The sequence below is a fragment of the Opisthorchis viverrini genome (assembly GCF_000715545.1).
Source record: "Opisthorchis viverrini unplaced genomic scaffold opera_v5_72, whole genome shotgun sequence".
In the NCBI taxonomy this organism is placed as follows: Eukaryota; Metazoa; Platyhelminthes; class Trematoda; order Opisthorchiida; family Opisthorchiidae; genus Opisthorchis; species Opisthorchis viverrini.
Genome location: NW_008751728.1, coordinates 167779 through 183936, shown reverse-complemented (window position 1 = coordinate 183936; position 16158 = coordinate 167779). Strand labels below are relative to the sequence as shown.

Below are 16158 nucleotides of genomic sequence, written 5' to 3'. Positions count from 1 at the left end.
AACAATGGGTTTAGAATGGCAGTGAGATGTTTGGAGCCCTCAGTTACAACAACACAAAACTGAACATATTATTGCATACATTTGTTATCTTGACACACAAATACAGTACAGTAAGCAAACCATTGGCTGTGAGGTCGGTTGGAGGCCGTGACTTCATCTTGCATTATTAAAACACATTGGATTGGCTGAAGTCCACACCTATAAGAAATCAAGAGTCAGTCTCCGTCGGACATGGCATGCGAAATCCAGTCATGAGTACATTTGATCACCGCGATTCCAGCGCAATTGCCCAACTTATCAAGATAAGCAAAAATGGCAGCTGTTCTGATCGATGACCATCCAGAGGTATCTCCATATCTGCGAGTGTCAGACACTGGTGAGGAGTTCTGATCAGCTGAGCGTGGGTTAAAGGTTCCTTTTATAGACGGGACGGGGGCACCAGAGTATATGAATTACCTTCAAAAGAACTTCTGTGTTCTCCAAACAAGACCAGGAAAAAATTTACAACTTCGTTGCATGCCAGTGCAGTGAGTTGATCTTAGGTAATCAGCCTGTAGCATAAACCCATCTAATATTGAAAGAAGCTCGTATATGCAACGCTTTGAACATGAAGTTAACAAAACCGGAACCCCTAGGTACTTTCCAGCGTTTACGCCGACCATTTTCCTTATTTTCGATTTTGAAAATGGTGACAAACTCTGCTATTTTTGCTTCTCTGTCGAACTTGTATGAATCCAGTATGGGTTTGTTTGAGATAACCACCACAAACCACTAGCAGACATTTTATAGGCACGTGGATGCAAAATACGACCACTCCCGATTTCACAACAGCTTGGATTCAGCTGAACTGGACTTGAGTTTTATTTTTAGCCCTAAACCGCTTTTCCTATTCTCTTATTCCATTTGTAGATTGCATTTTCTGTCCTCAGTGCATATCGATCAGCCTATGGCAATCTCCCCACCCTTCTTACTGTGGTTTCCTATATTCTATTCATCGTATCTGTAATCGGAAGCAACGTATGGCTGAGCTATTGGTCCCAGTCCGGATCGAAAAGTGATTCAGAATCAGAGGACAAAGTTTGGGAACGCAATTACTATTTGGGCGTCTATGGTGCCATCGGCATCGCACAAAGTATGAAATTCTCCTTTTACGCTCTTCATCAGTTTGGAAATAATTTCTTCTGATAATTTTAACTCGTACGGTATTCTTCAGGTTTGTTAGTTTCCTCAATAGTCACGGTATTTAGAACACGTTGGCGAATTTCGCATGGCTGAGCGTGTGGGAAGAGCCAACAACAGAAGACCAACTGTGGATGTATCCTGAAGAACAGCTGCTGATCGACTCATGGCCGAGAAAAATCGATGAAGTTGATCAGCTTGTATTCTACATTTATCAGTGCTACATTCCGGACGGGGCTTTTCTTTTACAAAAGGCACGCTGTGGGTCAAAATATCACCAGTTATTCTCACTACTAACAGCCTGAATATGCCAAAAATATGTACTAGCATCTAACAACGCTGTCTTGGTTATAGGGGAGCTGATGAACAGCCACTGTTTTAAAATATGAACAAGAATTTGAGCGGCGTCCTTGAATGATCATTTAACCGAAATCCGAACTGCATGCTGACAAAGGTTTTTACAATATCACCGGAACGATTTGATGCACCTGAGCACTTTATTCATCTTTTCAAGCATTGTGGAGCAGGTGAAATCTTTGAGAACTTATTGCTTTGAACAAACCCATATGACTATCACGAATACTTCTAGACATAAACGTGATACCGAATTTCACAAGCCATATCGCTGCGAAAAATTAGAGCCTCACCCTAATGGAGTGGATGGGTTAGTGGACAATGGAGATCCTGACACATTTGTACACTACTGTTCATGAAAATAACGGAAGTAACTTTGATTGTGAAAAACCGATTGTCTGAGAAAATTGAGGCAGCTGGCAAAAAATTCACTTCGTGAAAAGTAGTTTCTGTGGTTGAATTAAGACCTTACATTTTTGTTTCATAATTCTTCCGGAACGGGATAGTATGCGGGAGATACCAGGCACCGAACTAACAAAAATTGTGGTCAGTGATGCAAATGATTTTCCATCCATTGATAGCATGAAATGAAACTTCCGGCTCCTTTGGACATTAACGTTAGTTTTATTTAGCCGTATGTATTGTCCGGTTAGATGCTGACTACCACCCGCAATATCTGACGTTCATCAAAATCGTTGTCTGGAGTTTGGGATCTAGGTTGAACCAACTATCCCCGGCATTCACCACTTTACAATCGCTGGCCATTTTGGTATCCAACAGTTCCAGTGTCTCTATATAGCTCAGTGGGCATTTTTCAGTGACGAGACTGACGCGCTCATAATATTCAAACCGAGACTGCTTGACGTTTAGAGATATATGGGTTTGTCCAGAAACTTTCTAATGGGCGTGTTCCGAGCCCAAGTGCACTCTATCACGTTGATCGGTGGAAACATTCGTCTAGGCTTGTGAACAGATGCTAGCATATTTATTCCTTTTGAAAAGCCAATCGACATTTCGGATTCTCTGACTGATGAGTGGCTACTCTTACTATGAGTATGGTCACCCTAATGCGTCTGATTAGAATTACGGACTGTATGGTATAAATTAGTAGTCAAAAATGACAGGCATCATTTTTGAGGATCTAGCTTTTGAGCAAAAATACAAAGTTTCCTGCTGTGACACCTCTTTTGGGTTATGGAAAGTGATCAGTTGGCGCATTCAAATCGGCTTATACCTAGGTAAGGAATGGTTAACGATTTCAGTAATTATGGACAAACTGCAGTGTAGTTTCAAACAAAATGCTTTGTCCCCAGGTCATTAGTTAATGCCTCAGCATAAGCCTACTTGCTTGCTTTAGCCTAGCTGTCCTTGCTGCTAGAATAGTATGAAGGATATCAAACCAGAAGAAAATTTCGTTTTGTTCGGCCCTCCTACACTGAAGATATAGTCAATATCTTCGGAAATCAGAAAACCGGGACAACATTTAGTTTGGTAGTTGACCACTTTAAGCCAGCTACGCTATTTAACTACCTAGTACACATTCTCTGTACGGATTATTGGGCTTGACAACGTAGCTAACCTTCCAGGGGACTAGTTGAGTGACACGTGGACATGACAGCAAACACTGAGACCCATCGAAGCACTTAGTAGTGACTTGTTCAACACTCTGGTGAACGCTAAGAACTGCAACAGTGGAGCTTGTAATTCTAACCCACTGGTCTGCTTCTTTAGATGAGCACCTAATAGATAAACGGATGTTCGTGCTCCACAACGTTGAAGCGCAGGCCATTCAGATCAGAAATGAACGGCCTTTTTGGAACTAGTTAGAGATATTTAGTTATATGATTGTAACATCTTTAATCGGTGGAATCATTCCATAACTTTTGGCCTATGAAAACTTTAGTAAGTTATTGTAAGTTTCTACAGTTTCTCCATAATCACAAACTGAACGGAAAATTAGTGGTTGTTAAGAGCAGTTAAATGGCAGTTATTGCAGAACACACAGAAAACAGGAGTGGTGAATTGTTTTTTCGCCCATAAATAAAAGTGCAGGGGCACGGGCAGTCCGGCACTTAATATGGTTCAACTCAGATTTTGCCTTATACCAGATCGGGAACAGCTTCGCGAAGAAGATTCTCAGCAGCTCCAAGAGATTTGAAGAATATGTTAGTCGTGGGTGGGTCAAACCATTCATAAATGTTTCGATTGTTTATTCTAACTTTGGCCGCCAATCCTCACATATGTACCGATGTTTACTATATCGTAGGCTTAAATTTCGACCGGAACCGACCGGGTGATTAAAACAAAGATCCGACAACTTAATTCACTATATTTGAATTATTGAACTATAATCAGGCCTCACATAATGTCCAGGTTTACCAAAGATGTGTTTCTGCATATTATCTAACGTGAATTTGGAAAAAGTAAATTTTAACACCTCATCAGGAAAAACGGAGTTCTTCTGGTAACTCACTCAAGGTACAGACAGTTTGGATCCACATTCTTTGCATTTTTGAGCAAACATGTCGTTGGATGTTGAATTGTTGCCAAAGTGCTCCGACGATCCAAACAGTTTCATGGTCAGTTTTTAGCTTTATTTGAATGACTGACTAGATACCATTTTATGGACATCGAGCGAAATCCATTCTTCCTTCACTGTATCCTACCCAACTTAGACAATGACTGTGCATGAGTGCAAAGCTGTTATTTATCATCAACTTTGCTTGCTCTCAAACCACTTTTTTTTGCTCTTTGTTCTGCAATCCTTCGCAGGCATTTTCACTCTGGTGAAGGTTTTGGCATTGGTTTATGGTTCAAGTAGAGCCTCCAAAGTGCTGCATCTGAAGTTACTCGAAAACATCCTGCGAGCTTCATGCACATTTTTTGATACGACCCCCAGTGGTCGTATTGTAAACAGGTGAGCGAATTTAGCGCACATTATTTTGTAATAACCAATGGCCTTTCTCATATGCCTTCTACGGTGTTAGAACCACCCTTGGGTTCTAGACCATGAGAGACTGTAAATCTGCATTTCCTAAAGCGAAAACCCAGTAGAAAAATTGTTGGGAGCTTAACAGGGCAAATGTTTTTAACCGCGGCAGCTGGGATACTGTTCCGTTGGATGGCTTCATGTAATTATCCCTGCTAGTGGATCAGTTTCGCCTTTTCTTCATTATCCTAGCCATGGATTGGGACAGTAATTTTGGTCTCAAAGACTATAGTGTCATTCAGCCATGCACTCTTATTCCAATAACTTCACATGCAACAGATAAAATGAACTGGGACAAAACTTACCAAAAGCTTGGTATTTGCCTACAAAGACAAAGCTCTCTCCGAAAACCTGGATAATACAAAATCATACAAGCACAGTTGTCATCATCTTGCCTTTACATCATGCAACCCTATTCACGCCCAGGGTGCCTGAAGTGAATCTCATCTTGCAGTTCATTTGCAATCGCATCCACAGAGCCATCGCTTTGTCATCTGAAATAGCAGGCGAATACGAAATATGAGCTGTAATATTTCCTGTTTCAATGATGGGTGATGCGTGTTCTTAGTAGTCCCAACACAATAGTATGCTTGATATATTTCAACTAACCTGGCACTATTAAGTAGACTATCATACAAATAGAAACCAACATTCAACTTTTCGGATCTCTGGGGAGTGTATGCAAATATACACGATGTAACAGGGCTGTAGAATTCACCACACACGCAGGTCAAAATAATGGACAGGTGACACACTATACAGGAGTAATCGCGGCTGAAATTCATATCGTCAGGTAATAATATCGAGACATGCAGGGTTATAAAAAGTCCTCGGGCCATGCTTGCGACACAATTGAGCGGAATACCTGTTGTGATGCCAGCAGTCGCGTTTGGCAAGTGAAAGCACATAAACACGAGAACACATGAAAGGTCACTAGTAAACAGGCTAGTAAAGTGCGGAACTATACAACAATGTTCAAGTGTCTGTCTGAGTTAGTCCCAATCCGTGCCGATATATTCGCAGAAAATTGTGGTGTTAATTTGTAGCAATAGTGTCTAATTTGTCACATTGCCGCTAACCATATTTAGATACACGTGTTGCACTGATCTTATTTTAAGTGGCAATCACATGCTGATATCCGAAATTTTCACATTGACGTCATAATCCGAACGCAGCACTAGTCACTTCCTCAGGTGTTTTAATTCTGCAAGATACACTAATATTCGTCTTTCATCTGTGCAGATTTTCAAGAGATATCGATTCAGCAGATCTCACGATTCCAATGAATTTGCGCATACTTCTTATCACGGTGGCTGATTTGGTTTCATCCCTCGTCCTCATCGCTATCTCCATACCATGGTTCTTGCTGGTGCTCATTCCCATCTCCGCAGCGTTTACTGGCGTATATGTGCTCTACGTACGAACAAATCGGCAACTCAAACGAATTGATTCGGTTCGTCGGTCACCCATATTTTCACACTTTCAAGAAACACTGATGGGGGCAGCGTCGATTCGAGCTTACAACCGCGTCCAACAGTTCACTGGTAAACTTCTCTTGAGAATTTGGTCCTTACTGGTATACTGTGTGTATCAATATGCAGACCACTTCAAAATTAAACCGTTCATGGCTCGCTTTTCCAAGCAAAAAGAAGCTGCTCTGAAATTCCAAGAAGCATTCCATCACTATTATATTCGCACTAGGATTCATCCAAAGTGTGTTCTAAAAATCTCGGTAACGTTTTGAAACCACATATTTCTATCAGTTAGCTACTAATGGACAGCCAGAATCCCTTACAAGGTTTGTTGAGTGCGCTCAGTTGATTTTCAACAAAGATGAAACAGCTGTACACTGTTTCACGCCATTTTAGGATAGACTGACTCGTTGACAAGATAAAGCTAACAAATGTGATCCACTATGTGACTTAAAAATCCTGATCGTGGCACAACACATCAAGTTTCCCCGAAGTCCCCTCGTATTTGAGTAAGATTCCGTTTCAACGACAAACTTGAGAAGCAACAGTTCATTAACATGCTTGAAAAGGTGAGAGCTCCTGGAATAGTTGAAAGCAGTGTGTATTCTACATCTCGGCAACCTTCGCTAGATAAAACTGATGTTCTGCAGCATAGTCTCTCGAAACCTGGGATTCTATTTTGATTTGATCAGGTTGTCTTTTATATTTCCCATCCAGATGAACCGTCGACCCTGATTAGGTCATCTTAACCGAATACTGTAGATCAAAAATCCTCAGCTAGCACTGTTAATGTTCCAGTTCCCCGCTTAAAAGACCAGTGATTCTTAAACACAACAGAATAATACGGAAGAGAATGTAGCGGCCATGAAATCCCCAGGTTTTGTAGGACGGTAGCTGTGGAAATACCGGTTAACAGTCCGATGCGCATGCTGTTTGAAGCGCTTTACACATCTTAACACTAGCTCACCCACACAGACTGACAGAAGGTTCAAACGAAGTTCAAGAAGAGTACTATCAAAGAGTACTATCAAAACCAAAGGGGACACTTAATGCAATGGAAAAGACAAATGTAATCTACAAAATTCAATGCAATGATTGTGAAAAACACTACGTGGGACAAACAGGGAGGAAACTGTCAACCAGAATAACCGAACATAAGCTCGCCACCAAGAGACATGACCAACTCTCTCTCATCTCTGCACACGAAGATGAGGAAGGACACCATTTCGATTGGAATAACGTCAGAATACTGGGCCAAGCAAGAACAAAGAAAGAACGCGAGTTCATGGAGGCCTGGTACTCCACTGATGGAGCAATAAACAGGCGCATTCTGACGAATTCTTCTTTTTTTTGTTCATTAACCAGCAGACTCTGCGTGCCGTCAGTGGCACATGTGTGGCCAAAACCTCAAGATGCGTTTCAACACTTCTAAGCTGATTAGCTAATTTATATAGGGTGAGATCGTAACGAGTTAGCGCATATTTAGCACGCACCAATATTCCTGCTGTATTACACAGGCAAATGCATTGGATCCAAACACGCTTACAATGCCGAGAAAACCAGTGAAAGCGTTTAAATATGACAAAGCGCTTTGAGACTCTACAAAATAGTCGCCGTTAATGCCTTTAGGATCAACTTTGTAAAATTGTCAATGGAGACTGAAAGCATAGTTGAAATTCGTTATATGACTAAAAATTCACGCACAGCGTACATAGCCAATTATTAAACCAATAATGTAAGCGACATTTAGGCGTATAATGGATGTTCCGAAGACCTATCAGCTGAGTTTGTCTGATTGCTTGCTTCAGATGCAGGGTTTGTCCAAATGGCTAACGACAGCGGCCTGCAGGTCCCGACTGATTCAACTACTCTAAACCACTCTGACTAGTTGCCAATTAAAGTTAACTAGGGGACCAACGGAAGCCCGCTTAGCTATCCTGTTCGTACTATACTTCAACTTAATGTACTGCGTAAAAGACGCCTGATATTTAAGTTCATATAAAGTGATTTCCTTGAAATGATAATAAGTATATGGTTAATGAAACTCTATGAAGAGCTAACTACCGGTTTCACCTTACTTGGCGCTTATTAGTTAGGCCTTGTACATGGATTACTACCAGACTTACTTTGATTATGAACAACAAAGAGCGTTCGTAAAAATAAGCACTAATTCGCAAAGCAGATTTACGTAGCCAGGGCACCCAAATGCGTTTCACATAGATCACTCTAATTCAGTGTGGTTTTTCCTCCGTTTTTATCTAGCCCACTAATATATTTTTATCAGTGGCTTTGGATACGTAGTAAACCATCGGTGATATCCCTAGAAGCTTGATTTTTGTCATTAGCTATCTGTGGATGGCCTATTCTATCGCGGCCGTCACATGTCTGAACTGCTGATTCCATGCACCGTTACACTGGTTAGCTTACACCTGCATTCAAGAAATATAGAGTATTCCACACAGTTGGTTCCACCACAGTCCACTGTTCACAGTTTTAATTTTTTCATTTAGAATAGGCTAAACACTTTGGCGATTGGTTCGTCTGTATTTTATCACACTTACTGAATTATCGTCGAATCACATAGGAATAAAGAAGATGACTAATAATAACATTGAATGTGCCCTCTACTTTCACTCATTAGACAAGTGTCTTAACCGTAAAACGCCACCATGGTATCACACCTGAGACCTTCGACTCCGACTTTGCCCAAGTGTCTATAGGTGATCGCTCTCAGTGCTATCCATGAGCGGACCATAAATCCTGGCTACAAACGGGCGGATACGTAAGTGTCTTACAAAACCATTTGAAACTGGAAAGCCACCGTCCGAATATGGAAAAATTCGTCCTTACTCTTTCTTCTGACTATCTTGCGGCCAATTCAGACGGAATAACTACCCGTAGGTAGCCATTTTTTCATTATCCTATAGAGATATTTCTGCAGAAGAGCCCTACAAACCAATGCGTATGCGCTGTGATGCCATTTTGGTGTTGGAATAATTTTTCGCACATTTCAGTTATACTGCCAGTGTTGGATACAACCAGGGATGCCTGGAGTTGCCTTACACACTTACTCGGTAGCCATTTTGAGATGAGCTGTATAACAAGAACTCTCCATGCTGTTTCCCACTACAACAACTGCCTTCGGTTGATAATTTGCATCAGTCTACTTTTGCTGACGACTTAGTCTGAGTTGTTAGCGGCTGACTGTATGATCTACCCCTCAATAATCCTGCAGAAAAATGTGACAGTTTGCTCGATGAAAGTCAGATGGCTCGATACCCCAGTCTGGTTTGCTACCGTTGGCTGGGAGTGGTTGTCGAGTTTGTGGGGCATTTTATCACGCTCTTCGTGGGCCTTTTTGTCGTTGGCACCCGTGCTTCCATTGGGTCTGGTTTTGCTGGACTAGCAATCACATTCACACTGAGAATTTCGAACTCGTTAACCTTCATCATCCGAACCTTGGCGGATTTGGAAGCAGAGTTCGTATCTGTGGAAAGGATAATCGAATACACCAAGGTTCCTCAAGAGGTGAGTTCATACATCCAGACGGTCACTACTCCTCTACACTTGCACTATGATTTTGACTATTTTGTTTTTAAGTGAACAAAGTTTGTAACATCAGCGAAAGACAGGGGGAAAACCTGTCCAAACATAAGCTTTTGGTCTATTATCCAATGAAACAAAAGACGATCAAAGTGCAACACATTTATGCATGAAATTGCCAGATTTTCTATTCTGTTCACTTCTCACGGTAGCGCTGATAACCGTTCCTTAATATATGGGAACATTAGACCGTATGCGAAGCAACAACACATAATCTATTCTCTGTTTGTTCCCTTATGAATATAACTAAGATGGCTTTCAGTGAGAGGTTATTTTGGTGGTACCGCCATGGTTTTGGCTTTGAACTGATGATTTTTTAAACACCACCCCCACCAGTTCCTACCAGGCTTAACCTTCGTGCTCTTCAGGGCAAACGTTCTCTATCAACACTCGTGCAACGGATTTTCTTATAGCTTGGACCAGGTGCATGTCTGACTAACGGTATCAGAAGCAAGTTTGTTTCCTAAGTGGATGGCAGCCTCAAAACATTATTTTTATCAGCATGGTATGATACATTGATCTACTTTTGGAAATTCTACCTAAATAGTCCCCTCTGGGAAGGCATACACGTAAGTATGCACTTCAAGTGATAAGCCAGAATTAGCTTCTTTTGAGTAACGGTCTCACTAGAACGCTGGACCCGTATACAGTAGTCTGCCTGGGGGGGGGCAAAACAACCTACTGTTGTTAAGATGAATATATTATATCCCACTATTAGGGACATCCCTACCAACTCCCGGATTGCGGGTTAAATTCTGTGTGATATCCCAATAACAGGGTCCCTGTCGAATGAGGCCGAATCTTGTGTCTCCAGAGGAGCACATTTTTTCCAAAGTGTGTTTCGTGACGCCGTTCAAAACTCAAATCTGGGACGTGAGGTTTGTCGTCCGCTTCATAATGTTGATGAATCTGAGCTTAAAGTTCAATTAAACTCCTTTCCTTTGAAAATTAGACCATTGAGATTGCTGGGAATTCTCCTTACAGCCATCAAGGTCTTCCCAAAAGAGACCACTTCTCAAGAATTACCTGTCTTGCTTGGTTTCTCCAGAGGGATAAACTGCGGTTTTGATGTCGCTGACGGAAAGCTATAAACTCTGTTAATTCACAACTTTGGGTTGATCTTTTAAGTTAGTCTAGACCATCGGAGACTTCCACTTATCCGCTTGATGATAATTTCACTCTATCTAAAAGCAAACTACTTCTACAGGGGATACAGCTACCTGGAACCCAACGCGGTCTGCAACCACTGCACTATCATAAAAGTTTCAGTCCGTGGTGCCAAATGTGTAATGGAACCGAGTGGGTTAAGACACTGTTAGGGAGCATTGGTGTCAGTTAGCAGGAATTCATCTTGCAACAGTGCCTTTTCAGTTTCAAGCACTTTAATGGGTGCCACGGTTATCCAGTAATGTTGTGGTCCTTGAGAAACGAAGTGACTAAGACAGGCCTTTGTCTTCTTAAAAGGCAACTCACCTAAATAGTTGTCACGTCCGCTCACCAGCCTTATTTCTCTTTGCACCTAAACATCATCCCTTTGCTGCAAACATGAAATCAAAACACTCCAACGGCACAAAGCCTTTTTTGAACCGCGTAACTTGAACAGTGTGATGTTATCTGAAAATAGCACCAGTCAGGGATTGTGGCAATGATGTCACTAAATGATACCTATTCCCTATGGTGTCAAAATGCTACTCAATATCATACTGGACAATAATACTTTGGTGACTGCAAAAGAATTACCAACCAGTTCACACAACTGTCTTGGGACACTTCCAGTGGCGAAGAATTACGCCACCTACTCTGTTTCATTAAATCACAAATAATTCCTCATGATTGTGCTTTTTGTCTCCATTACCGGACATCTTATATACGAGTGTTGCGGTTCATGTCATAACATTTCCCCAGAAATAAATTTAGAAATAACTAAGAAGAAACCCTACATGCTAGCCAAGGTGACATGAAAAGGTCACTTGAATATTTGGCATCTTGCTACTTATGGATTCTTGAGTACTCACGTTAAAACGACACTTTCCTGGAACCTTTGTGCCGACATTTCGGTGCATCACTTATTGATTTTGAGTTCTTTTGTAGGGACCACAGTGAGCTTGGGTGCGATTCGTATTTTCCTACTGAACAATTTATGTGTCAAGGTTACTAAGTGAATAAGAATCTAGAGGAAGCCGCCATTTCATCCATGACCCTGATACTTTAGATGTGCTCTGTTAGGACAAACGTACCAATATGCAATTTTTTTCAGTCAGCACCAACAAGGGACCCAGAATGATATCTGTCCATCAGGCCCAAGTAGGTGAAGTGAAGGTGTACGGTATGACACAAACATACAATGCTTCTTTGTTTCAAAAATAAGTCGGATAGCCCCTGCGGTAACTGAACTTCATAAAAGTGCACTGTAGTCGAAAATCTACCTAGACCGTTTTAACAGGGAAGCTGCGTTTTGAGCGACAAATTGAAAATGTTACAGGTGTTTAGTTTTGGCGAATCGAACAGTGAAAGTTGTTCTGAGACAAATAATCTAACGCAGTTGCACACTTGGGCATACATACGAGCTATACCACCGCTACACGGTAAATTGCCGACGGAAATATTGCTTATGTCGGATCACCTGAGATCGCGGTGATGAATACGCCGGCAGAACTGACAAGATGTTTGAAGCACGTGTAACCACGCACGTGCCAGAGGAACTCGTACAATCTCAGGTGACCTCAAATTAAATCTGTTTGGAATTGAGGTCAGATGATCTTCCACCAAACAGTTTAACAGCTCAAATCCGTTCAGAATTACGGACTATTGCATGGAGCATGCGACCACAGACAGTTTCATTGAGATGCTATCATTCGCTCATTCTCAGCATAGGTATCTCACTATTAGCCTGAGATCGCTTAAATTTTACTGTGATGTAAATTGCGTTCTGAAGTACCTCATCTAATGCTCGTGTGCGCATTTTGTGGCAGAATAGATTGTGGAAGTGGGTTCATATCGCAACATTTTTGAGATTGGTGTGCTTTGAAAACTGCAACTGTGTTTGTAACACAAACGGTCCAAAACCATGCCGTCCGTCTTGCTTGAACCGGATATGTTAGATCATCATTGAACATCACGTTAAACCCTCCATGAGTGACAAAAGAAAAACTTTTCTCATCTCTAAGGCTTTGCCATTATCAGCCGTCAAGCATTAGCAGACAAAGGACTATGCACAGTAGAGCATTCTTAGATCTTAGCCATCCAGTAACAGTTTAGCTCCTCTTCAACGTATTGCACAATAAGTGGTTTATACTATTTTTCATGCCCATTCATCTCTGGCAATTAGTTTTAAACTGAACGGGTTGCCACCGGCTAGTTAGACTGAGCTTTCAAATAACAAAGCGGGATAGACTGTAACAACGCGCAACTCTGTGACAATGAGATCATTGTACAGAAAGTAAGGATAAAAGGACGTCAGGCACCAGTGCTTCGACCAAGTAAATCCTACCGGTCGGAGTAATGAAATGTTTCAGCTAATCCGCTTGTTAGTAGCATTACATCCGAAATTGAGACAGTCTGATTTTTGGGCTTTTTTCTTCTTGAAGGAATCCCTCTGTGCTCCAACTTTGAGATTATTCGATTTTTCAATTGTAAGAGTATTTTCATCCTGCAACTGAAACTTATTTGTGCTGAAAGGCTGTTTCGTCCAGTTTGGGAATCACCAGCACTGCGAGTTTCACGAACCTGCAGGAAGATTGAGGCCCGCGGCCACTTGGTTATTAGCTGATGGCTTAGCTTCTCGGCCAGCAGTGTAAGTTGCATTTACACAGGACATAACACCACTGTTCCTTCAACCGGATAATTCACACCACTCGGTCAGGTGTCCACTAACTTACTGAATTACAACTCGAATGGAAGGCTCACGCGACCTCCAGTATGGCTCCCTCTCTGAGCAGATAGCATACAGTTTGGTGGTGATATCAGTAGATTTGGAAATGTCAGTAGGTCCTGCTCGATCTTACCCCAGCATAAATCTAAAGGAGAAATAAGGGCTAACTCATTGAGCTTATACTTGAGTTCTGTGTAAAATTAGCATGTTCTAAAATTACGCCAGGTAAGCGGCAAAGACAGTTACGTAGCGATATATGTTATTCTACCACTGTCTTGATGTTCTAGGCTCCATGGACCCTTCCTTCCGGAAGCGCGTTGCCTCAGAATTGGCCTACCGCTGGTGAAGTTTTTTTTGATAAATACTCGACGCGCTACCGCCCGGGACTCGACTTGGTTCTCAGAAACATCAACTTTCATGTCAAAGGAGGAGAAAGAGTATGTTATCAGTTTATCCACAGGACTGAATTCATCGGATCATCAGGCCCCGCCCTCTAAGTGATCAAATATAAGCATTCTTTTGTGTTACATATTGGAGTCCGAATAAGAACCACAAAATGAAATAATTCCTAAATCTTAATATAGCGAATTAACTCTATTACTATTTGTTTACCTTGTGTTACGTCATTCCGTCTTCAAGCTGGTATAACTTCCATCCATCCTGCAAAGTTGTGAGAATCAAGTGACTGCCACCTTGACAATTACCTGGACCAAAATATCAGTCGGTTCAAGCTTATACTGATTCAACGCACTGGTGAAGTAGCTGTACAGGTACTATCAACTACTCAACATAATGGTCCACTGGTTTACTCATGTTGGCAGTAAAGACGCCTCGTACCCGTGCTGGTTCATCTGTGGTTGCTTTCTGGGGGGGGGGCATCCAAAAGGAATTTTTTTAAATCACTCCACTTAGTATGACATTATACATATGAAAAACCAGTTTATTTGTTAATACTAATGCTAGTGTTCAGTACTACTGGTGAAAGGAAGAAGGCCTTCGCTGCGGAGTTATTTATTCGGAAATGCCAACTGACCGGTTACAGACCGTTGAACAGGAAAGCAAAACTCTAATCTGCATCTTAGTTACAAAAACTGGACACAGATCTTCTCCCGAACGAATCTTCCTAGAGATTCGTTGCCTCCACTCATTCGTCGGTCAAATCCAAGCAAATGTTACAAAGTAGCCCCACGAATTCCGCAACAGAATTCCCTTTTTCAGTCGACGCAAAGCGAAATTCTATGAACAACACATACTACTCGCGTGCCTCCCGATCAGTAGTATCACCGTTACACTGGTATAAAAAACAGAACACAATTTCTATCTCATTTAAAAAATTCCTGTCTAAGGAGCTCGGTGGATAAGGCAAAAAATCACCGACCGGAAGGTTCGTGGTTCGGAACTAACCCTGGTATCTGGACTGCTTCTGTCCAGATTTGGGCAACCTGGAATTTTCTCAGCCTTAATGATTTGAGTGGAATGACAACCATGAACCGAAAGGTATTACAGCTGAACTATAATCAAACTATAATGAAGCCCTTCGGACATGTAATTAAAGTGGAAGAAAGTAATAAATACTGCAATCAGGGTCAATCAGTGTGTGTTTTCCATGTTAGTTACGATTAGAACAATCCCCTAATTTATTTGGATAGTTTTTTGTGGTTGCGCGTAATTAAGACACTTCCACGCGTTTTTTCTCAATTACTTCTATAGGTTGGTATAGTTGGAAGAACGGGAGCTGGGAAATCGTCGCTGACTGGTGCTCTTTTCCGCCTAATTGAATCGGTTGACGGTCGAATCCTCATTGACGGGTTGGACATACGTCAAATGGGACTCCATGATGTCCGAAAGAATCTAACCATAATCCCACAGGTCAGAAATCCCATTTCCACTCGAATTTGGCAGAAGTGGGCCAACCGGTGCCACAAAAATTTCGGTTCAATGTAATTTTATCTTATTTGTGTAACTGCGTGATAACTGGTCATTCATATATGGCCATCACGTATAGAATATTCTTCAACTTGAGTCTACATGGTCGATCGGATAAGATTGTTGACCAGCATTTTGGCGGGGTTCCATTTTTTGAGCTCGACCCTTAAGGGGACACCCTCAAATCAGCTGTGGTTCCCCTTCTTATAAACAATTTGTTCCATAAGTCAACAGATAAATGCATCTTCTTTTCACCAATGCAATTAAACCTTTTGCGGTGCCAAAATCACCCGCTCCAGAGGCAAGCTATATTGCAACAACCACAAGCATATTTTGAATTCTGAAATCAAAGTAAATATCTTCACTCCCCCCGTTTTTCTGATAACATTACGTCTACATTACAGTAACCAACTTGGTTGTTGAGTGCCATGACCTATACTGAAGAACGGTGGTCTGATGCACTTTATCTCCCTGTGAATCTCACTTTCTATCCTCTTCATTAGTGGTATGCGTGGCAAACACCGTCATTAACTGGACTATTCAGTTACTGCTAAAGGCTTCGGTAAACGCTTGGTAAATATAGAATGACTGGCCTAATTATACGACTCCGATTTTTCCCTTATACGGTGCTGCGTAGCGATTGATAACCCAGCCATTTGGAACAGATCGGGAAGTCATCTTTTTAGAGGCAGTGGGTACACAATCGGCAGAATACACCAGATGCACCCTTCCACAAACTGATTTCTTCTTAACGGGAAACTCAA

The 16158-nt window shown here is 41.6% G+C and overlaps 1 protein-coding gene across 1 annotated transcript in view; it reads left to right on the top strand.

The window, feature by feature from the left end:
- The window catches only part of T265_13503 (hypothetical protein), a gene marked incomplete at both ends in the record, with an annotated part of 55992 nt that overhangs the window by 33429 nt on the left and 6405 nt on the right, over positions 1-16158 (top strand). The window contains 6 exons of the mRNA XM_009169150.1: positions 910-1132; positions 4306-4450; positions 5765-6066; positions 9230-9522; positions 13756-13905; positions 15179-15337. Coding sequence (XP_009167414.1) covers positions 910-1132; positions 4306-4450; positions 5765-6066; positions 9230-9522; positions 13756-13905; positions 15179-15337 — 1272 coding nt within the window. The remainder of the gene's footprint in view (positions 1-909; positions 1133-4305; positions 4451-5764; positions 6067-9229; positions 9523-13755; positions 13906-15178; positions 15338-16158) is intronic.